Genomic DNA, 16,238 nt, shown 5'->3' with positions numbered 1-16,238 from the left:
AAAGATTTTGTTATCCATAATAATCTTATATCTGATTCGAATAGAGTTACATATTATATATACATACATATATATATATATATATATATATATATATATATATATATACACGCACATAAAATGAAGAATTTCAAATATCTAACTTATTATTATTCCTTTTGACTCGAATAATTATTATTCTTTTACTATAAGGAATTATTGTAGAAATTGTGCCAAGATCATGAAAACAGCACTCTGCTCAAATCCCTTACAAGTTTCAAATTTTTACGCCAATCACTAGATCAGTTGTGTCCACTCCACGACATCTACACATGACTTCGTAAATATAAAACTGTGCGAGCGTCATCACTGTCTCACAAAAAATCCAACCTTCGCACATCCGAACCATGCTGGTCTTGTCAAAATTGTCACATATGTGATGACCACGAATCCGTGCACGTGATTGTCACATGCAGTATAAGGCCATCTAATATTAGATAATGCACGGTTCAAGATTCGTTATTGTTTTGTTCGCATGTTCCACCGGATTTGGACATATAAAAAACAAGAAATTAAACATGTACACTACGCAAGCTTTTGTGAATTAATGTTCACGTTCAAGAGGAAAACCTTCGTATTAAGCAGAGACGTTAGTGATCCAATCCAACATTGGAGAAAGAGATAAAACGAAGGGCACATTAAAAAGGTTTAGCTCGTTGTTTCTGATTGATCCGAACACACCCTTTTGCGTGATTTGGCTCGCTGTTGCTTGTTTTTATTCAAAGTAAACAAAGTGAAGATAAGCATGCACGATATTAATTAACACTTATGATACCTGACTTAGATCCATGTCAAATGATCACACATCCTTATAAGGAAGGTTTGAAATTTGTACTTATAAATTTGGGTCCTACTCACGTTAAGTTTTCATTTATTTGTCATTTTGATCCAAAGGGGTTAAACCGATATTCAATTGTAAGTTTTCCTGAGATAACAAATCTGAACCCAGAAAATATCTGCTTCTGCTTGTGTTATTTTCTCTGATCTCATTCGCAAGGGCGAGATTTTATTATGCTCTTTGATTTTTTGTTTTGTGATTTGATTTGATGTGTAATATGTGATTCTGGGTTGTTCAGTTTTTCCTGAGATAACAAATCTTGACAATGGATTGATATTCCCTGTGAATCACAGAGAGTGTGAAATTGGTTCAGGGAGCTAAAACTTGAAAGAAGATGAAGAACTCTGCTTCGGAAAGCGGTTTGTACATAATTGAGAGCGATGAAGATGTTGAGAAGGATCTGCAGAAAGACGAAAACGATGGAAACGAATCCGATTATTCGAATGATTCCAATGAAAACCAGTCAATGAGGAAACCCAGCAATTACAGCATCGCATGGCCTCAAAGTTACAGGTCAGCTCCACCTGTGTTTTTTGATCTGGCATGAATGAGTGTGTTTGTGGCCATTCATTTGACTTTTTATAATTTATCGGTTTTTTTTTTTAATGTGAAAAAGCATCCTTTACTTTCAAGGAAAAGTGGCTAATTGACTCTCTGTGATAGGATGAAAAGAAATAGGATTGATGGAAATAGGGAAGAAAGTGATAGAGTGAATGAAAATATTTGAAAAATAGTGAGAATAAAAGGGTTTGATGGCAGAGAGAAATAGAGAATAAAGAATTGAAAAAGATTTAGAAAAACTCAATGGTTAATCTATTAAACATGTTCACGATTTATTATCACTGGTCAAGATCAATTTTTGACAATGGATTATATGTGTTTTCGGCGGTTTAAAGTCGCGTCTAATATTAATACAAAATTTTTGTGATAACCGGTTATTAATTAAAATAATCAATTATTGACATTGAGAAACACATACATTGTTCGTTTTCCCTGAAATTTGCACAGAAATAAAATGTTGAGGAATCCATATCTTTTTATTTCTTTCTTCCATCATTTTCCCTCTAAGACACTCATTTTTTATTTCTTAATTATGTTTTCTTTCTCTCTTCTATTTCTACATCATTTGTTTCATTTAAGATGAAGTGTGGTTTTTTTTTTTTAAAATAAATCATAGAAAAACACTTATGCTTATTTTGGCCAATTGATTAATAAGAAATGATTCATAAACACTCACGTGCTAAGCTACACTAAGAGAGAGTTAGAAGAAAGACAAATGTATAAGTCTATATATACTATATGTAAAAGAGACCTGTACAATGTAAGCCATGGAAAAAAATAAAAGGTGTCTATTGGGTATGCAATATGAGACTGTCCATATATCATTATCCTTGTCGAATTCAGGGTAAAGTGAAGCACACACCTTAAACTTTATGCCTTCTAGAAATAGATGCCTTCAATTTCTACCCTTACATATAACTATGTTCCAAAAGCTCTTCAGGGGTACTAATGTTAGACAAAACTTAAAACAGTTTTTTTAATAAATCAGTTTTATATAATTATTTTACTTTCAGAAATGATGAAAAGTGAAAACAGAATCTTCCTTTTTGTTCATCACCCTTGCTGGTTGAATATAATTTCTGTTACTTCATCTCTCATTTTGGCATTTTTCTTATTACAAAAGGAAGGGGCAGAAATGAATCTGCTATGCATCAACGTAAGTACTTATTTTTATGTAATTCATAATGTTTCAGGCAATCCATTGATCTATATGGCAGTGTACCATCCCCAAATATTGGGTTTCTGGGCACCACATCACTGTCAAGATTAGGCAGTTCTTTTATTTCTTCATCTTTGACAAGAAGGCACACTCTTGAAGTGTTACAACCAGAAAAAAAACCACTCTTGAAACCCACAGAAGAGGAGCAACCGCGACATACCTTGCTTCCTCCCCAGATATCTAGGAAGTCTTCCATTAGAATTTCCAAGGTTTCTCATGAACCTCACATTCCTGGCCAATGCACTTTTGGGCAAGCTGTGCTTAATGGTAAGTACTGATCTGTGGTTCTCGGATAGAAAATATAAAACAAAAAACAAATGAAAGAGAGTAATAGTGAAGCTAAATTAAACTAGAAATGCTAATAACATTCTTTAATAGTCTTTCATATACATTATTTTTTATTGGTTGAATTTCACGTGGCTTCCTCTACTTTGAGACGAAGACTCACTATATGCGGAATGATACTCATCGGAATTTCACCTGATAGAAAGTATATGGAAAGTGTGTGTAAGAATGTGTTACTATTATTTTTCATATCATAATGAAAAGACAGGAAGTAGTATCATGTGAGTTTGTTTGGATATGCTTATCTAGAAGTACTTTTAAGAAGTATCATGTGAGTTTGTTTGAATATGCTTATTTAGAATTATTTTTAAGAGAAAAAAATAAAAATTAAAAATGAAATGAGTTTTGCAAGCTAAAATTAACTTATTTATAATTAAGTTAATTTGTAAAAGTTCTCTTTATAGTTTTTATAAACGATGAGAGTAACCTCTAAAATTAGCTTGTGTATAAGTTAATTTGAAATGAGAATAGATTTTGTATTTGGAAGGTATAATTCTTAACTATCAGTGGTCCCCTCTTTCCGTAAGAAACTTAACCAAACTATAGGATTGAGGGAATTTTGCGATCTCTAAGCAAAATGTGGTAATAAAACATTATAGAAAACTGATCCATGCTTGTTATCTTCAGTTTTATGCATGTATAAATTTATTCAGTGGAAAAAAAAATGCATTGTTGTCCCCAATAACTTGAAATAATAATACACACCACTGTTTAATATTCCATTGAACAATGGTCATATGATTATAATCATGAAACATATTTATTTCCTGCAGCTTGTGATCGCAGAAAATTAAACATATATACGATATGTAAAGTAGTACAATATAATTTCTGTCTCTCAGATTCAGTTTCAGATAAATGCATCGTGTTACATCTTGATACTAAATAATAATATACTCGAATATAAATGTGTAGTTAAAACAGAACAACCAGAGGCTAAAGCTTACCTAAGTGTTTGTATATGCAATCATGTTCTATTCATGAGGAAAAGAATTCATAGACACTTTCAACAGGCATGGTCGAAAATTGCAAATTCTATCAATGCTATTGTATTCTGGGGCTGATAAACTTGCATAATTTAAACCATTGGCTAAGATGGTCCCTTCACAAGAACCAATCAAATAGATATGTAACACCGAAATGGTTTTTTAGAGGTGAACTAATCATGTCCCCCACATGGACACAAGTTCAATTATTAATAAGTCAAGGTTTTACTTTGCGGTCACGATAACAGTTTGGTCGCAATTCTTGATATTGCGGACAAATGCAGCTGATACTGCCACAACTGTGGTTGTGTTGCGGATGCAAAGACCCCAAAAATCTCAATGCTGTGATCAAAATTGCAGTAGTATACCTTTTTCAAAACCTTGGAGTCAGTGTATAATACATCTGAATGTTGAGGTCTAGTATAGATTTTGTTCAACCCTTTTGGGTAATTGAAGATTTCCTATTGCTTATTATCACTATTGGTTTAAATTTGAGTTACATAATTAATTGAGATTTCAAAAAAGCCTTGATTGTAACAAATTGTGAACAAATACAGTTGCAATTAAAAATCTTGAAATTGTGGCTACAATAACAATTGCAATTGCAATTTTTAATGTTTGTTTATCCATAGAGGTACCGTGGATTTATAATAACTTGTATACCTTATTCAACTAATTGAGTTAGACTACCTTGTAATTGAAATTTAAAACCATGATTTTTACCATGATTATTATGTATTGTTTTGACTTTTGCAGGTATAAATGCCCTTTGTGGTATAGGAATCCTTTCAACCCCTTACGCAGCCAAAGAGGGTGGATGGGTTGGTCTTTCTATATTGTTATTGTATGCAGTTTTTTCCTTTTATACCGGCTTGCTCTTGCGTTACTGCTTGGATAGTGCACCTGGTCTTGAGACATACCCTGACATCGGCCAAGCAGCTTTTGGTACTACTGGACGTGTCATCATCTCTGTAAGTCTCACTGATAGATCCTTAATTTTGTTTGACGATGTTTTAATTTTTTTCTTCTTCTTCAACGGTTAATTTTAAAAGCATTAGTCTCTAATCTGATCTTGGCATTGTTCTTAAGATAACCTCTTTTTGTGTGTGGATCGATGCAGATAATACTATACATGGAATTATATGTAAGTACATGTCTACCTACACTCTTTGAGTATTCCTTGGAAGTCTCGATTATGATGTGTTTACTAGTAAGAAAGAAAAACATAGGCGAGAAATACCATGCATGCAAATGGGGAAGAGAGAAATAAAGTGATTGGGAATAGGTGAGAATAGACTGAAAAGGTGAATTTTTGGTTTCAGAGAAAAGAGTATGTACGATGTTTTCGATAATTTGAGGATTTTGATACTATCAGTTTTTTAATTCATTAAATTAAATTATAAATCATTCTTAATTGATTTTTTGCAACACTCATTTGGGTGGTTTTAAACAGCATGGTAAACACGGAGAAATTGCCGCTAAATGGACAATTTCTAGCAATTAGAAATTGACAGAAAAAGAGTTGTCACTAAACACACAATAAATTGCCAATAAATCTATCATTTCTTGCAGTTTTAAACCACCGGATAATGAACTGGCTCACAATATGCGACATGTATCTTCTTGGCTATGTACATTCTCTGTATATTAGTGACACGCATTTTTATTTCGCTTGCTATTTCACAGCCAAACATCATTTCTCTATCTTGTTGGCAATCACTTCACCAACTAAATATTTTTATGTAGGCTTGTTGCATTGAGTACATAATTGTGGAGAGCGACAACTTATCTACATTATTTCCAAATGCGCACATTAGTTTGGGTGGAACTCAACTCAATGCTCATATTTTGTTTGCAATATTGACTGCCTTGGCTCTTCTTCCTACTGTTTGGCTACGTGACCTACGCATTCTCAGTTACATCTCAGGTACAAGTTTTTTCTCTTTTTCTTTTTTTTTTCGCAAGTAAATGTTATCAAGCCATTTTAAATACATAAATCTATTAAGACTCAGTTAGTGGTTAGGGACTTGAAATTTGGATGGTGTTAGATTCAAATTTTAGTGTGACTATCTAGATTCAAATATTGATTCCAGCCCTTTTCAGTCCTATTATCTAATTCTAAATATAGTTGAATAATATTCTAACGAGTTAGTTAAGATTTTGATCCTAAAAAATTCACAGTTTATTTTTTTATTATTTGGTGTAACAACTATTGTTGGAAATGGGTTTACTGGAATTAAGACACACTATCTAAAATTGGTATGTTAATTTGTATACCTATATTTGTATAGTTTATTATCTTCTTTCTATAATGTACTATTGTCCATATATTTGCTTGTGTTTTATCTGGACTCAGCAATCAGATTATTTACTTTGTTACCATTCGTTTGGAAAGACCATTATAACCATTTTTAACATTGTTAATTGTTGTAGCTTGCGGAGTTGTTGCAACGATTCTAGTGGTTCTCTGCTTGTTCTGGGTTTGCTTTGTAGACAATGCTGACATTCATACCCAAGGAACAACAACAACATTCAACTTTGCAACTTTTCCTGTTGCAATAGGTCTCTATGGTTACTGCTATGCAGGGCATGCTGTGTTCCCTAACCTCTATACTGCCATGGCAAATCGGAATCAATTCCCTGGAGTGCTCTTAGTATGGTAAACATAAAAAACTTTTAAATTAGCCATTGACACTCTTAGTATGGGGTCTTTTATTTTTTAATGTAGATAAAAATAAATATTAACAATTAGATCTTATCAAAAATAGTTAATTAAGATTAGAATAAACAAGTTATATGAATTTTTAAAAAATCATATGAATTTTTTTTAATCTTGACACTAGTACAACAAAGACCTTTTATATAAATTAAAATTGACATTTACATCGATTGGGTCTAATATAAATGTTGAAAATGGAAAAAAAAAGTTGAGATTTTTTAGATCGATTCTAAAAGGACTGATGTAAAAAAAAATTCTATATTGTACTACTTTTCAGAATTAGGAGAAGATTCACATAACATATGCTTTTCATCAAATTTGCTATACTAGGGTATGTATGCCATATTAGGGTTATGATAGAATGTAAACATTTTTAAAATCTTCTTTCACATTGATTACACTTTTTAAGGGGAACTAATACTAAAATCTTTTCTTTTTTCATTCATTGCTAATTGATGCTAACAAGTGCATATTATCTTTTCTTGTATCGACATCTCATTATTTAAAATAAAAATTATAATACAAATATCTAACTCTATCCTATATAGTATTTTAACCATTTAATATTATTAAGATCATATTTGAGCCTCTTTAGGTCCATCCTAACACTAATAATAGGTCAATTTGAATGTATAATTTGTAAGTTCTTGTTGAAGAAGGAAGTATGTTAGGACTTTGAAATGGAGCAACCTTCTTTTAATTATCTTGTTTAAAAATCTTGATTAAATTTCACAAAACTTTTTTATCGAATAAGTTTTCTAGGAATTAAGAGTTATTTATATTTTTATATATTATCTTAATTATTTATGATATTATATAATTTAATAAAGAACAATATGATCTGTAGAAAAAAAATAATAATAAACTCGAAACATTAAGATTCTCACCTCTCTCATTGGAAAAGTTTTCGTAAAATAATAATTAAAAAAAATTATGAAAAAAAATCCTTTCTTAAAAATATTATTATTTTTTAAAATAATACATATCAAACTATTTTTTAAAACATCTTTCCTGCAAGAAGCTTCCTTAAACTCCCCCTAAACTTTAACAAAACTACTCCATTCCCCCTGAAATAAATAAATAATATGAATAATTTATTTTCTGTAGAATTTGTGTTTCAGCATTTAATATTTTTATCTAATTCCATGTGCAATTCCTTTTCCATGTAGTTTTGCCATTTGTACAACTATGTATTGTGCAGTAGCTATTATGGGTTACGCAGCATTTGGAGAAGCAACACTCTCTCAGTATACTCTTAACATGCCCCAACACTTGGTGGCCGCCAAGATAGCTGTGTGGACTACGGTAAGCTGATTCTAGATTCGACTGTACAATTTTTTTTTTAATGAACTAAGACATAGTGATCATCTTCCACGTGCTTTATTTATGAATTATATATAATTGATCATCATTGGTACAATTGGGCTAGGATTTTAAGTAAATTATTCGTTCAAAATATTTAACAAAGCCTGTTTGTTTAATATTAAAAAAAAAAGTGGTTCTGGTATAAAACAATCTAGTAATTGTTTTTTAGATTTAAATAAAATATTTACATTTGTTTACAATCGTATAAATAATTTTTTTAAAGAAACAGATGATTTTATGAGAAGCTACTCAGAAAACAGCTTCTGATTTTAATCAAAATTTAAATTCTTTTTAACTTTTGATTATTTGGTAAAACTAAAACAAATACGTAAGAAACTACAAGAAGTATTTTCTTAAAAAAAAGGTCGTTCTTTATTAAAAAAGAAAGAAACTGTAACAAACAGCCCTTAATGTTTACCAAGTGCCTTATCTAATGGCTACTCTTGATATTGAGAAATTAAGGAAGATAAACATCAGAAAAATTTATACCAATAAATCATAAACAATCACATAATATGATATTTTATCACATACTTGTACTCCCATACTTATTTTCATATGTTTCCTTAAAGCTGGTGAAGAGGAAATGTGTTGTACAGCAAAACAAACCCCAGACTAGTCTTGTTTATTTCCGAACTTGATTACTATTTTTTAATTAGATTGACTTTTTTTTTACAATGATCACACTAAAGTTTAAACCCGGAATCTCATGCATGCTATTCCAAACCCATCACTAGACTTATCCTTGTGATTCTAACTAGTTTGAGTTGTTAACCTAATTTATATTCACCATATTGTGAATAATTTTTATCAGTCATAAATTTCTATCTTTATTATCTTGTGGTTTGATTTTGCAGGTGGTTAATCCATTTACCAAATATCCTTCATATGCGCCGTATAAATTAAAGCATTTGTGCTTGCTTACCTAAATAATGCGCTCAAGAACAAATACAAATTCTCAACGCGCCAACGAAATATAAGAGAAACAAGAATAATTATTTGTGTCATAAATGAAAATATTTATAAGAGCCAGCCAACATGTTTGATTGGCAGTAGCCAAATCCTTCAATTTTTCACCAGGTGAGTAAGGAATACTACAAAGGTTTAAATATATTTTTATTCTTAATATATATCCAAATTTTGTATTTGATTCTTGATAAATTTTTCTGCGTATCTGCTCCCTAATATTTGAAATATTTTATTTGAGATATTTATCGTCAGTTAAGTGATAATGTATTCGTTAAATATTTAATGACACCATTTGTGACTATTCAAAAACTGACAGTATTTGTTTCAAAACAAATCTCAATTTTTTTAAGAGAAGGTCCTCTATTTCTCCCTCCTCTTTCGCATTCAACCACTCTTGTGTCCTCTATGTCTATATCATCATTGTTGGCTTTTGCCACCACAATGTTGAGAGTGGAGATGTCAGGTGGAACGATGTCAGCGACCATCTTCGAGAGTAGCATTTCGACGAGCTTGAGCTTATTGGCTTTGATGAGGAGGCTGAGGGCAATGTTGTTAAAGCTAGCACATGTCGACTTTGACGACAAAGTTACGCTCCATGAGGAGGAGGAAGGGGTTGATTTCGATGTGGAGATGGTGGGAGGTGGCGTAGGTTTGGAGGAAGATGAGCAAGATGGGTGGTGGGAGGTGGAAACTGGTGTGGTCGAGTTGGCGAAGGAGCTCGTGGAAGACAGAGGGGTGGGCTGAGTAGTTGGGCCGGTCGGAGGCCCATTGGAAGAGGCAAAGGGTGGAGGACGAATCAAGCTGGCGGCGGAGGAGGTCAAGGAGCTGGGAGGGAACAAGTCCGGGGGGGGGGGTGGTGGGTGGCAGAAGTGGAAGATAGGAGCGTGGAGGAGGAGAAGATTATCAATGTTTGATTTATTTATTTTTTACTTTAATTGATTCTGACGGTTTTTAACTGTCAGAAAATTTGAATTTGATTTTGAAAAAAATACTGACAATTTTTTGAGTCGTCACAAATCACGTTATTAAATATTTAACGGATATGTCATAACTTAACTGACGGCAGGATCAAACGTAAAATTTATCAAGGATCAAATGCAAAATTCAAATATATATATATATCAAGCCTACTACAAAATTAAGAATGTTTTCCATTAACATTATTTCTGACTTTGATTTGCCAAAAAATTTCGAACATATAAAACCTCAAGATATTTTGCATTGTGTTCCGTTTCATTTACAAATAATTTAAGGGGATGGAATTATTTCAATGAAAAAAGTTTGTGGCATTTCTTTGTTGCGCGATTCTATATGAATAGGGTGATTAGAGTCAATGAGAGAACCACAAAGTAACCACTTTTGCATGTTTTAAAAAACAAAGGAGTATTAATTTGCTAGAACTGCGACACTTCATGAAATTTCATTGTAATTATAATAAACATTTTACCTGGATTCTGTTCATTTCCTCTGTTACTGTAATGTTTCCTCTCTAACAAGCTAAAACTTTAAATCATGTAAATAAAAGATTAAACTCCTATGGGCATCCTAACAATACCCTTCTAATCTTGAAAATGAGTCATGATAATTAATTTATTTCAATCTATTTGTACCTACACTGTGAAAATAAAGATCGATGTTTTTCTTAATTGGCACCCACATATGCATTGAGTCTATCTCCAGTAGCAATGTGTCTAGAGGAGTTGATACCAACAAACAGTCCCAACTTTTTCATATATTCCAAGCTCATCAGAACAGCTCTAGTAGTTTCTACACTGCTTGTTGGTCTTTCAGTTCCCTTTTTCGGTAAGTTAATCTTCTTCTTTCCTCGTTTTTTTTTATCAGTTTTAGTGCTAAGAGAAGGTCTAAAACATTTTGTCAACTGTCTCAAGAACTAGTGCATAAATCAAACAGATAAGAGGGAAATATGGTAAGGATTCATAAGTAAATTTATTGAACAAAGGTTTCTGTCCCTCATCCTCCCATCTTTCTTTATGGTCTGTTACTCCCTAGCTAGTTACAAATTTCATTAACCCATTAGCTTTTCCAAATCATTTTACTATTTGCATTGTTGGATTATGTTTTACTATGAATTGCATATACTTTTTTGCAGGTTTGGTGATGTCATTGACTGGATCTTTACTCACAATGTTTGTGGTAAGTGCCCTTTAGTTCATCTGTTTTTTTTGTTCCAAGAGTTAGTAACCACAGTTTTCATTTAAATGTGTTCAATCTTGGATGCAGTCCTTGATTCTTCCCGCTGCTTGTTTCCTAAGCATAAGGGGTGGCAGAATCACGCGCTTTCAGGTATGCTGTATGCTTATTACCTCTTCACAATAATACTAAATGCAAGTTAGAGAAATTTGAGCACATTTTTTTCATTAAACTAGCTTTCAGCAGCCAAATGGCTAGAATACACGGCAAAACATCCTTGTAATGTTACAATATAGACATTTAGTTTGTCCAGATGAATGTCAAAACTTCTCCACCACTATAGAAAGTGGGGGTTTTTACACATAATTATTGAATATGGAAACATAATAGGTTTAAATGTTTTTTTATCCCTGATATATAACCAAATTTTACGTTTGATCCCAGACAAATTTTTTCTTCGTATCTGCTTCCTGATAGTTAAGTGATGATATGTCCGTTAAATATTTGACAACACGATTTGTGTCATCTCAAAAACCGTCAGTATTTATTTCAAAATCAAATATAAATTTATGGTGGTTAGAAACCGTCAGAATCAATTAAAGTAAAAAATATATAAATTCATCAACCCTTCACCTACCTTATTCTCCCTTCAACATTCATCTTCTAAAATAGATCTCATTTATATATATATATATATATATATATATATATATATATATATATATAAAAGAAACAGACCTTTATTCACTCATTAACATTTAACACCATACACCATTCCCGTTCTTTATTCACCAAAACACTAGGGAACATCAACAATAAAACTAGCCAGAAACTCCCACAACCACAACAACGACCATGACCTTCTTTCTCCGAACAACCTCCGCCACTGACGTCGCCCCTTCCTCCACCTCACTCACGCCAGAACCCTAGACGACGACAACAACAACAACCAAAAGAAGGAAGAATCGATAAAGAAGAGGGAGGATTTGCAATTCTTTGTGAAGGGGATTGAGGCGGGCCGCCGCAATGTGGCGATACTATTCATCCTGGTGAGCTTCCCTCTCCGCCACATACAGATGGGTGATCCTCATTTTCCTTGTAGTGTACTGTTAACTCGTTGGCAAGTGCACCAATTTATCACAAGTAGTAAAGTACTCGAAATTTCAAATATCGAATCCACAAGGACTTTATTTGTATTTAGATTGATGCAAACCCAACTTACAAGCAAGAGATAAGAAATTTAAATGTAAAATTTAAATAAAGTACGAGAGAGAAAGGATAAGAAATTTAAAATAAAATTTTAAGAGGTAAGATAAAAATTAAAGAGATATAAGAGATTAAAGTAAAAGATAAGAAATGTAGAAGATAAAATAAATAAGATAAGAAAAGTAAAAGATAAAGATAATGATAAAAGGATGAATTCAGAATGTGATAATGTTGGGACCTAGTATGCCTTATTTGCCTAAGATGCATTATTTTAGATTTTTCTCTATTAATTAGGTGAATTTTTCCTACCCACATCTATTAGAATACTTGTCCTTAATATCTCATGATGACAAATTTATCTTACCTATCTTTCTGCCAAATGTCTTTGCAAAGACTCAATAGATAAAATGCATGAAGTTCTAATTCTAGATGTTTGCTTTGATACATGAGCATAATGCAATCACTCTATGTCTAGCAATGATTTATTAAGATACCCCTTCCTTTGAGTTCTATTAGAAATTACTCTCTTTCGAGCGACTAATCCCTAAAATTGATGCGTATAAAACCTTCCTTGTATTTTTAATAAGGATTATCCTTTTTCGAGCGCCTAACTCTTAGAGATGAAGCAAGGATGAATGATACATGAAATTAAAATAAGAAAGGATAATAGAAAAGAAAACACTTGTTTACATTAATAGAAGCATACAATACATCTTTTGGCTTTTTAAGCTTGTCAAACCCTAACTAAGGAGGTTTAGCCTCTCATTGTCATGAGAAACTTTACAATTTAGGAGTTGATGTGGATAGAAGAAGAGAGATGGATAGAGGAGGAGAAGGGGATAATAGACATAGATAGAGGGTTTCCCTTATTAGAGATGCTCAGACTTAGGATGTATTCATTAGAGAGCTATGAATCTCCGAGGCGGTATTATCCCGGTGTGTGGGTTGTGTCTTTTCCTTATGCTTCCTACTCCTTTTATTGGACTAAGGTATAACTTACTTTTCACGCTGACTTCGCGCTTAGCGTGAACTTTCACGCTAAGCACGCCTTTGGGCTTCTTTATGGGCCTTGTTCAACCTAAGTGTGAGTTGGCCCGCTTACAGAGGGTGCGTGCTAAGCCTGGATTGCATGCTAAGCGAGTTGTTCAATTCTTCCAATTTTTCTTCAAGGCTTTTTCTTCCAATTTTTGTATCAAGTTTCCTCCAAATTAAGCACTTGAAATCTTTTTCTTTTAACTTCTGCTAATCAAAAACTGCAAAGATATTAATTTATTTATTATTTCATTAAAAATAATAATAAAGTAAAGAAATTACAATCATTCTTAGCCAAAATTGACTATCAAATTTCGTAGTTATCATGTACTCGGGGGGGTCTTGGGCGTTGTTTTTGTTTCCATTGTGAACAATTTGTTGGGTAGGTTTAGCTCCGTCATTGTTTTGGTTTGGGAAGGTTTGAGGTTAGCTTCTGCTTCTTCATCCGCGACCACCATGCAAACTCGCGGTTCGACTCCATCCATTTCCTATTTCTTTCATCCATCGCTATCGAAGAACCAGTAGAGGAAGAGACAAAAAAGGAGTCGTCGCATGGGGTTACAAACCATCATAGAAATTCTTCCTTAAACATTTGATTATCAATTAACCCATAAGGAAGAAATAGAAGAGGGCAGAAGAGAGAGAGAGACAAAAAAGAAGGGTGGAATAGGATAGAGAAAGGAATTAATTTTAAATTCGATTTTGAAACATACTAACAGTTTTTGAGGCACCACAAATCGCGTTATCAAAAATTTAATGGACACATCATCACTTAATTGACGACGGGGATCTAAAACAAAAGTTTACAAATATCATGGAGTAAATGCGAAGGAAAAATTTATCAGAGATCAAACGCAAAATTCGAGTATATATAAGGAATCAAAAACATATTTAAGTGAACATAATATTATCTCATCAAATTTAACTAAATTACTTGAGGCTTTGTAAACATACCATGTTGATTCAATGCAACTTAATGGAAAAATAAATAACGAAAAACAACAATTTGAATTGTAACATGTTGTGTTGATATCAATACAACTTTAGAGACATGATGCACTTGGATTATGTAGCAATGCTAGACCATGAGATGTTTTTGTTACATGACCAAATATTTCCAAGTTTTCTTTGCTTGGTCTTTTTATTTATGATTTATGATTACCTCCAATGTGACTCAACGTTTGCCGCCTTATTTTTACAGGTATCACTTTGTGTTACAATTATTGCAGTAGGTGTTGTATCGAGTTGTTTTGGATCATACTCAGCCCTCTACGAGATCATTGAGGAATTGTTTAAATCCTAGACACTGAGACATGTAGCAATCAAAGTCTAGTACATCTATTATTCTACATTTTTATTTCTCATTCCAAATGTTGAGTCTTTTTTTATTGATAGTTTATTTTCCATTGTTTCTATTATTGTGGTTATTCTAGTTTTGTTTCCGCGTCATAAAAAGAAAATTTGCTCATGTTTAATGTATGAGCATAGTTAGCAATATAGCATTGCGAATGAAAACATTGATTGATGAAATAATGCATAATTGCATTAGCATTTTCTTGACCACAGATTAAACGATGTTATCTCCTCCCTCCTCTTGAAGAACAATGGATGATCTTACCTGAAGGATAAGGCTTCTACCTTTGTTGGATACAACTCATGTTTATTTCCATGATTTTGCTTTGTTTCATTGTTCTTTCTTCCTATTTTATGCAGAACATAGACATGGCTGTTTGAAGAAGGAAAAAATATAATATCACATTAGTTAGTGTCTCATCTCATCCATTGATTTGAGGTTAGATGCTATGAAATTAGTCCCCGCACATTAAATATAATCAGAAAATGCTAGGTAGACTTAGCCTGGGAGAGCTCAAATGTACATGTGAAGAGTAATAATTTATGTCATTGAATCTAAATTTATAATTAAATTTAAGCAGGATTTTATAGTTAGCATAAATGGAATGGAGTTATTTAATATTGCTTGAATTATTTTAAAATCAATATAATAAAATACTATTTAATGAAATATTTTTATTTTTTTATTGCAGATGTTTTTACTTTTTCTTTTCTCATTTCAACTTGAAGAGCATGGGATGAAATGATAGAAAATCAAATTATTTGTTTTAAATTTTGACATCACTTTTAAAGCAATGGGATAAAAAGTTCACTTCATTATAAAATAAATTTACAAACAATAAAATATTTTTATTTCATTCTATTTATACTATTCAATTTATTTTTTTAAATGAAAAATAGATTTATTAAAAAAATAATTTTTGGCACACAAGACATGTTCAAAAATATTTGTGCAATCAAGAAATTACAAAACAAAGTATAAAATGATCAATTGTTACTAGCATCCGTAGCACCAAAAGGTAAATCCACCCACTAAAACCCGAATACATATAGTTGTTGATATTACAAAACAATATAAAATGGTCAATTCTATTTTTTTAGAAAAATAATTTAAATAAATTCAGACTTTCCTAAGTTGTTTGAACCGAAAACAAAACAAGACTTTCCTAAGCTATACTTTTATAAATAAAAAAACAAAATAGCATCTTTCATCAACTAGTTGGTTTACTAGATTAACCTCTGCCTCCTATAAAGGTGTCAAAATCAAAGGGAAGGGTATTTCCCCCATTTAAGGGGTCAAAACCTGAATATTCAAGCCATAATTCAATCATCTCCCCATTAATTCCTTGTATCAAACTCATGTCTGCATTTTGATTACAAAGCATGCTAGAAGGGTCATTAATCTAGTTGCCATTTCCTCTAGCAGCCATCAAGCGCACCACCTTGCATACTTGT

The 16,238-nt window shown here is 32.2% G+C and overlaps 1 protein-coding gene across 4 annotated transcripts; it reads left to right on the top strand.

Annotated features, from left to right (window-relative positions):
- The first annotated feature begins 545 nt into the window (after positions 1–545).
- On the top strand, positions 546–15,343 carry LOC100798108 (amino acid transporter AVT1C). 4 transcript variants are annotated; one of them, XM_003520221.5, is made up of 13 exons: positions 546–685; positions 1,171–1,390; positions 2,632–2,924; positions 4,745–4,959; positions 5,109–5,132; positions 5,735–5,915; positions 6,422–6,647; positions 7,877–8,012; positions 8,930–8,949; positions 10,699–10,844; positions 11,152–11,195; positions 11,283–11,345; positions 14,632–15,343. In XM_003520221.5, the coding sequence occupies exons 2-13, from the start codon at positions 1,212–1,214 to the stop codon at positions 14,731–14,733; spliced, it is 1,629 nt and encodes a 542-aa protein (XP_003520269.1). In that variant the 5' UTR covers positions 546–685; positions 1,171–1,211; the 3' UTR covers positions 14,734–15,343. The 4 variants fall into 4 exon arrangements, with proteins under 4 accessions (XP_003520269.1, XP_025981458.1, XP_014623041.1 ...); XM_014767555.3 differs by having other exon boundaries at positions 563–685; positions 1,191–1,390; XM_006575075.4 differs by lacking the exon at positions 546–685 and adding an exon at positions 714–859.
- Positions 15,344–16,238: the final 895 nt, after the last annotated feature.

The sequence above is a fragment of the Glycine max genome, chromosome 2 (assembly GCF_000004515.6).
Source record: "Glycine max cultivar Williams 82 chromosome 2, Glycine_max_v4.0, whole genome shotgun sequence".
NCBI classification, from domain to species: Eukaryota; Viridiplantae; Streptophyta; class Magnoliopsida; order Fabales; family Fabaceae; genus Glycine; species Glycine max.
This window is presented reverse-complemented; position numbering and strand designations above follow the sequence as displayed.

Excerpts from the sequence above, each read along its gene's own strand:
- LOC100798108 (XM_003520221.5), top strand. The coding sequence starts at position 1,212 with ATGAAGAACTCTGCTTCGGAAAGCGGTTTGTACATAATTGAGAGCGAT. Across the intron at positions 4,960-5,108 it reads CTGGACGTGTCATCATCTCT|ATAATACTATACATGGAATT; the intron begins GTAAGTCTCACT and ends GGATCGATGCAG. Across the intron at positions 10,845-11,151 it reads TCTTTCAGTTCCCTTTTTCG|GTTTGGTGATGTCATTGACT; the intron begins GTAAGTTAATCT and ends ACTTTTTTGCAG.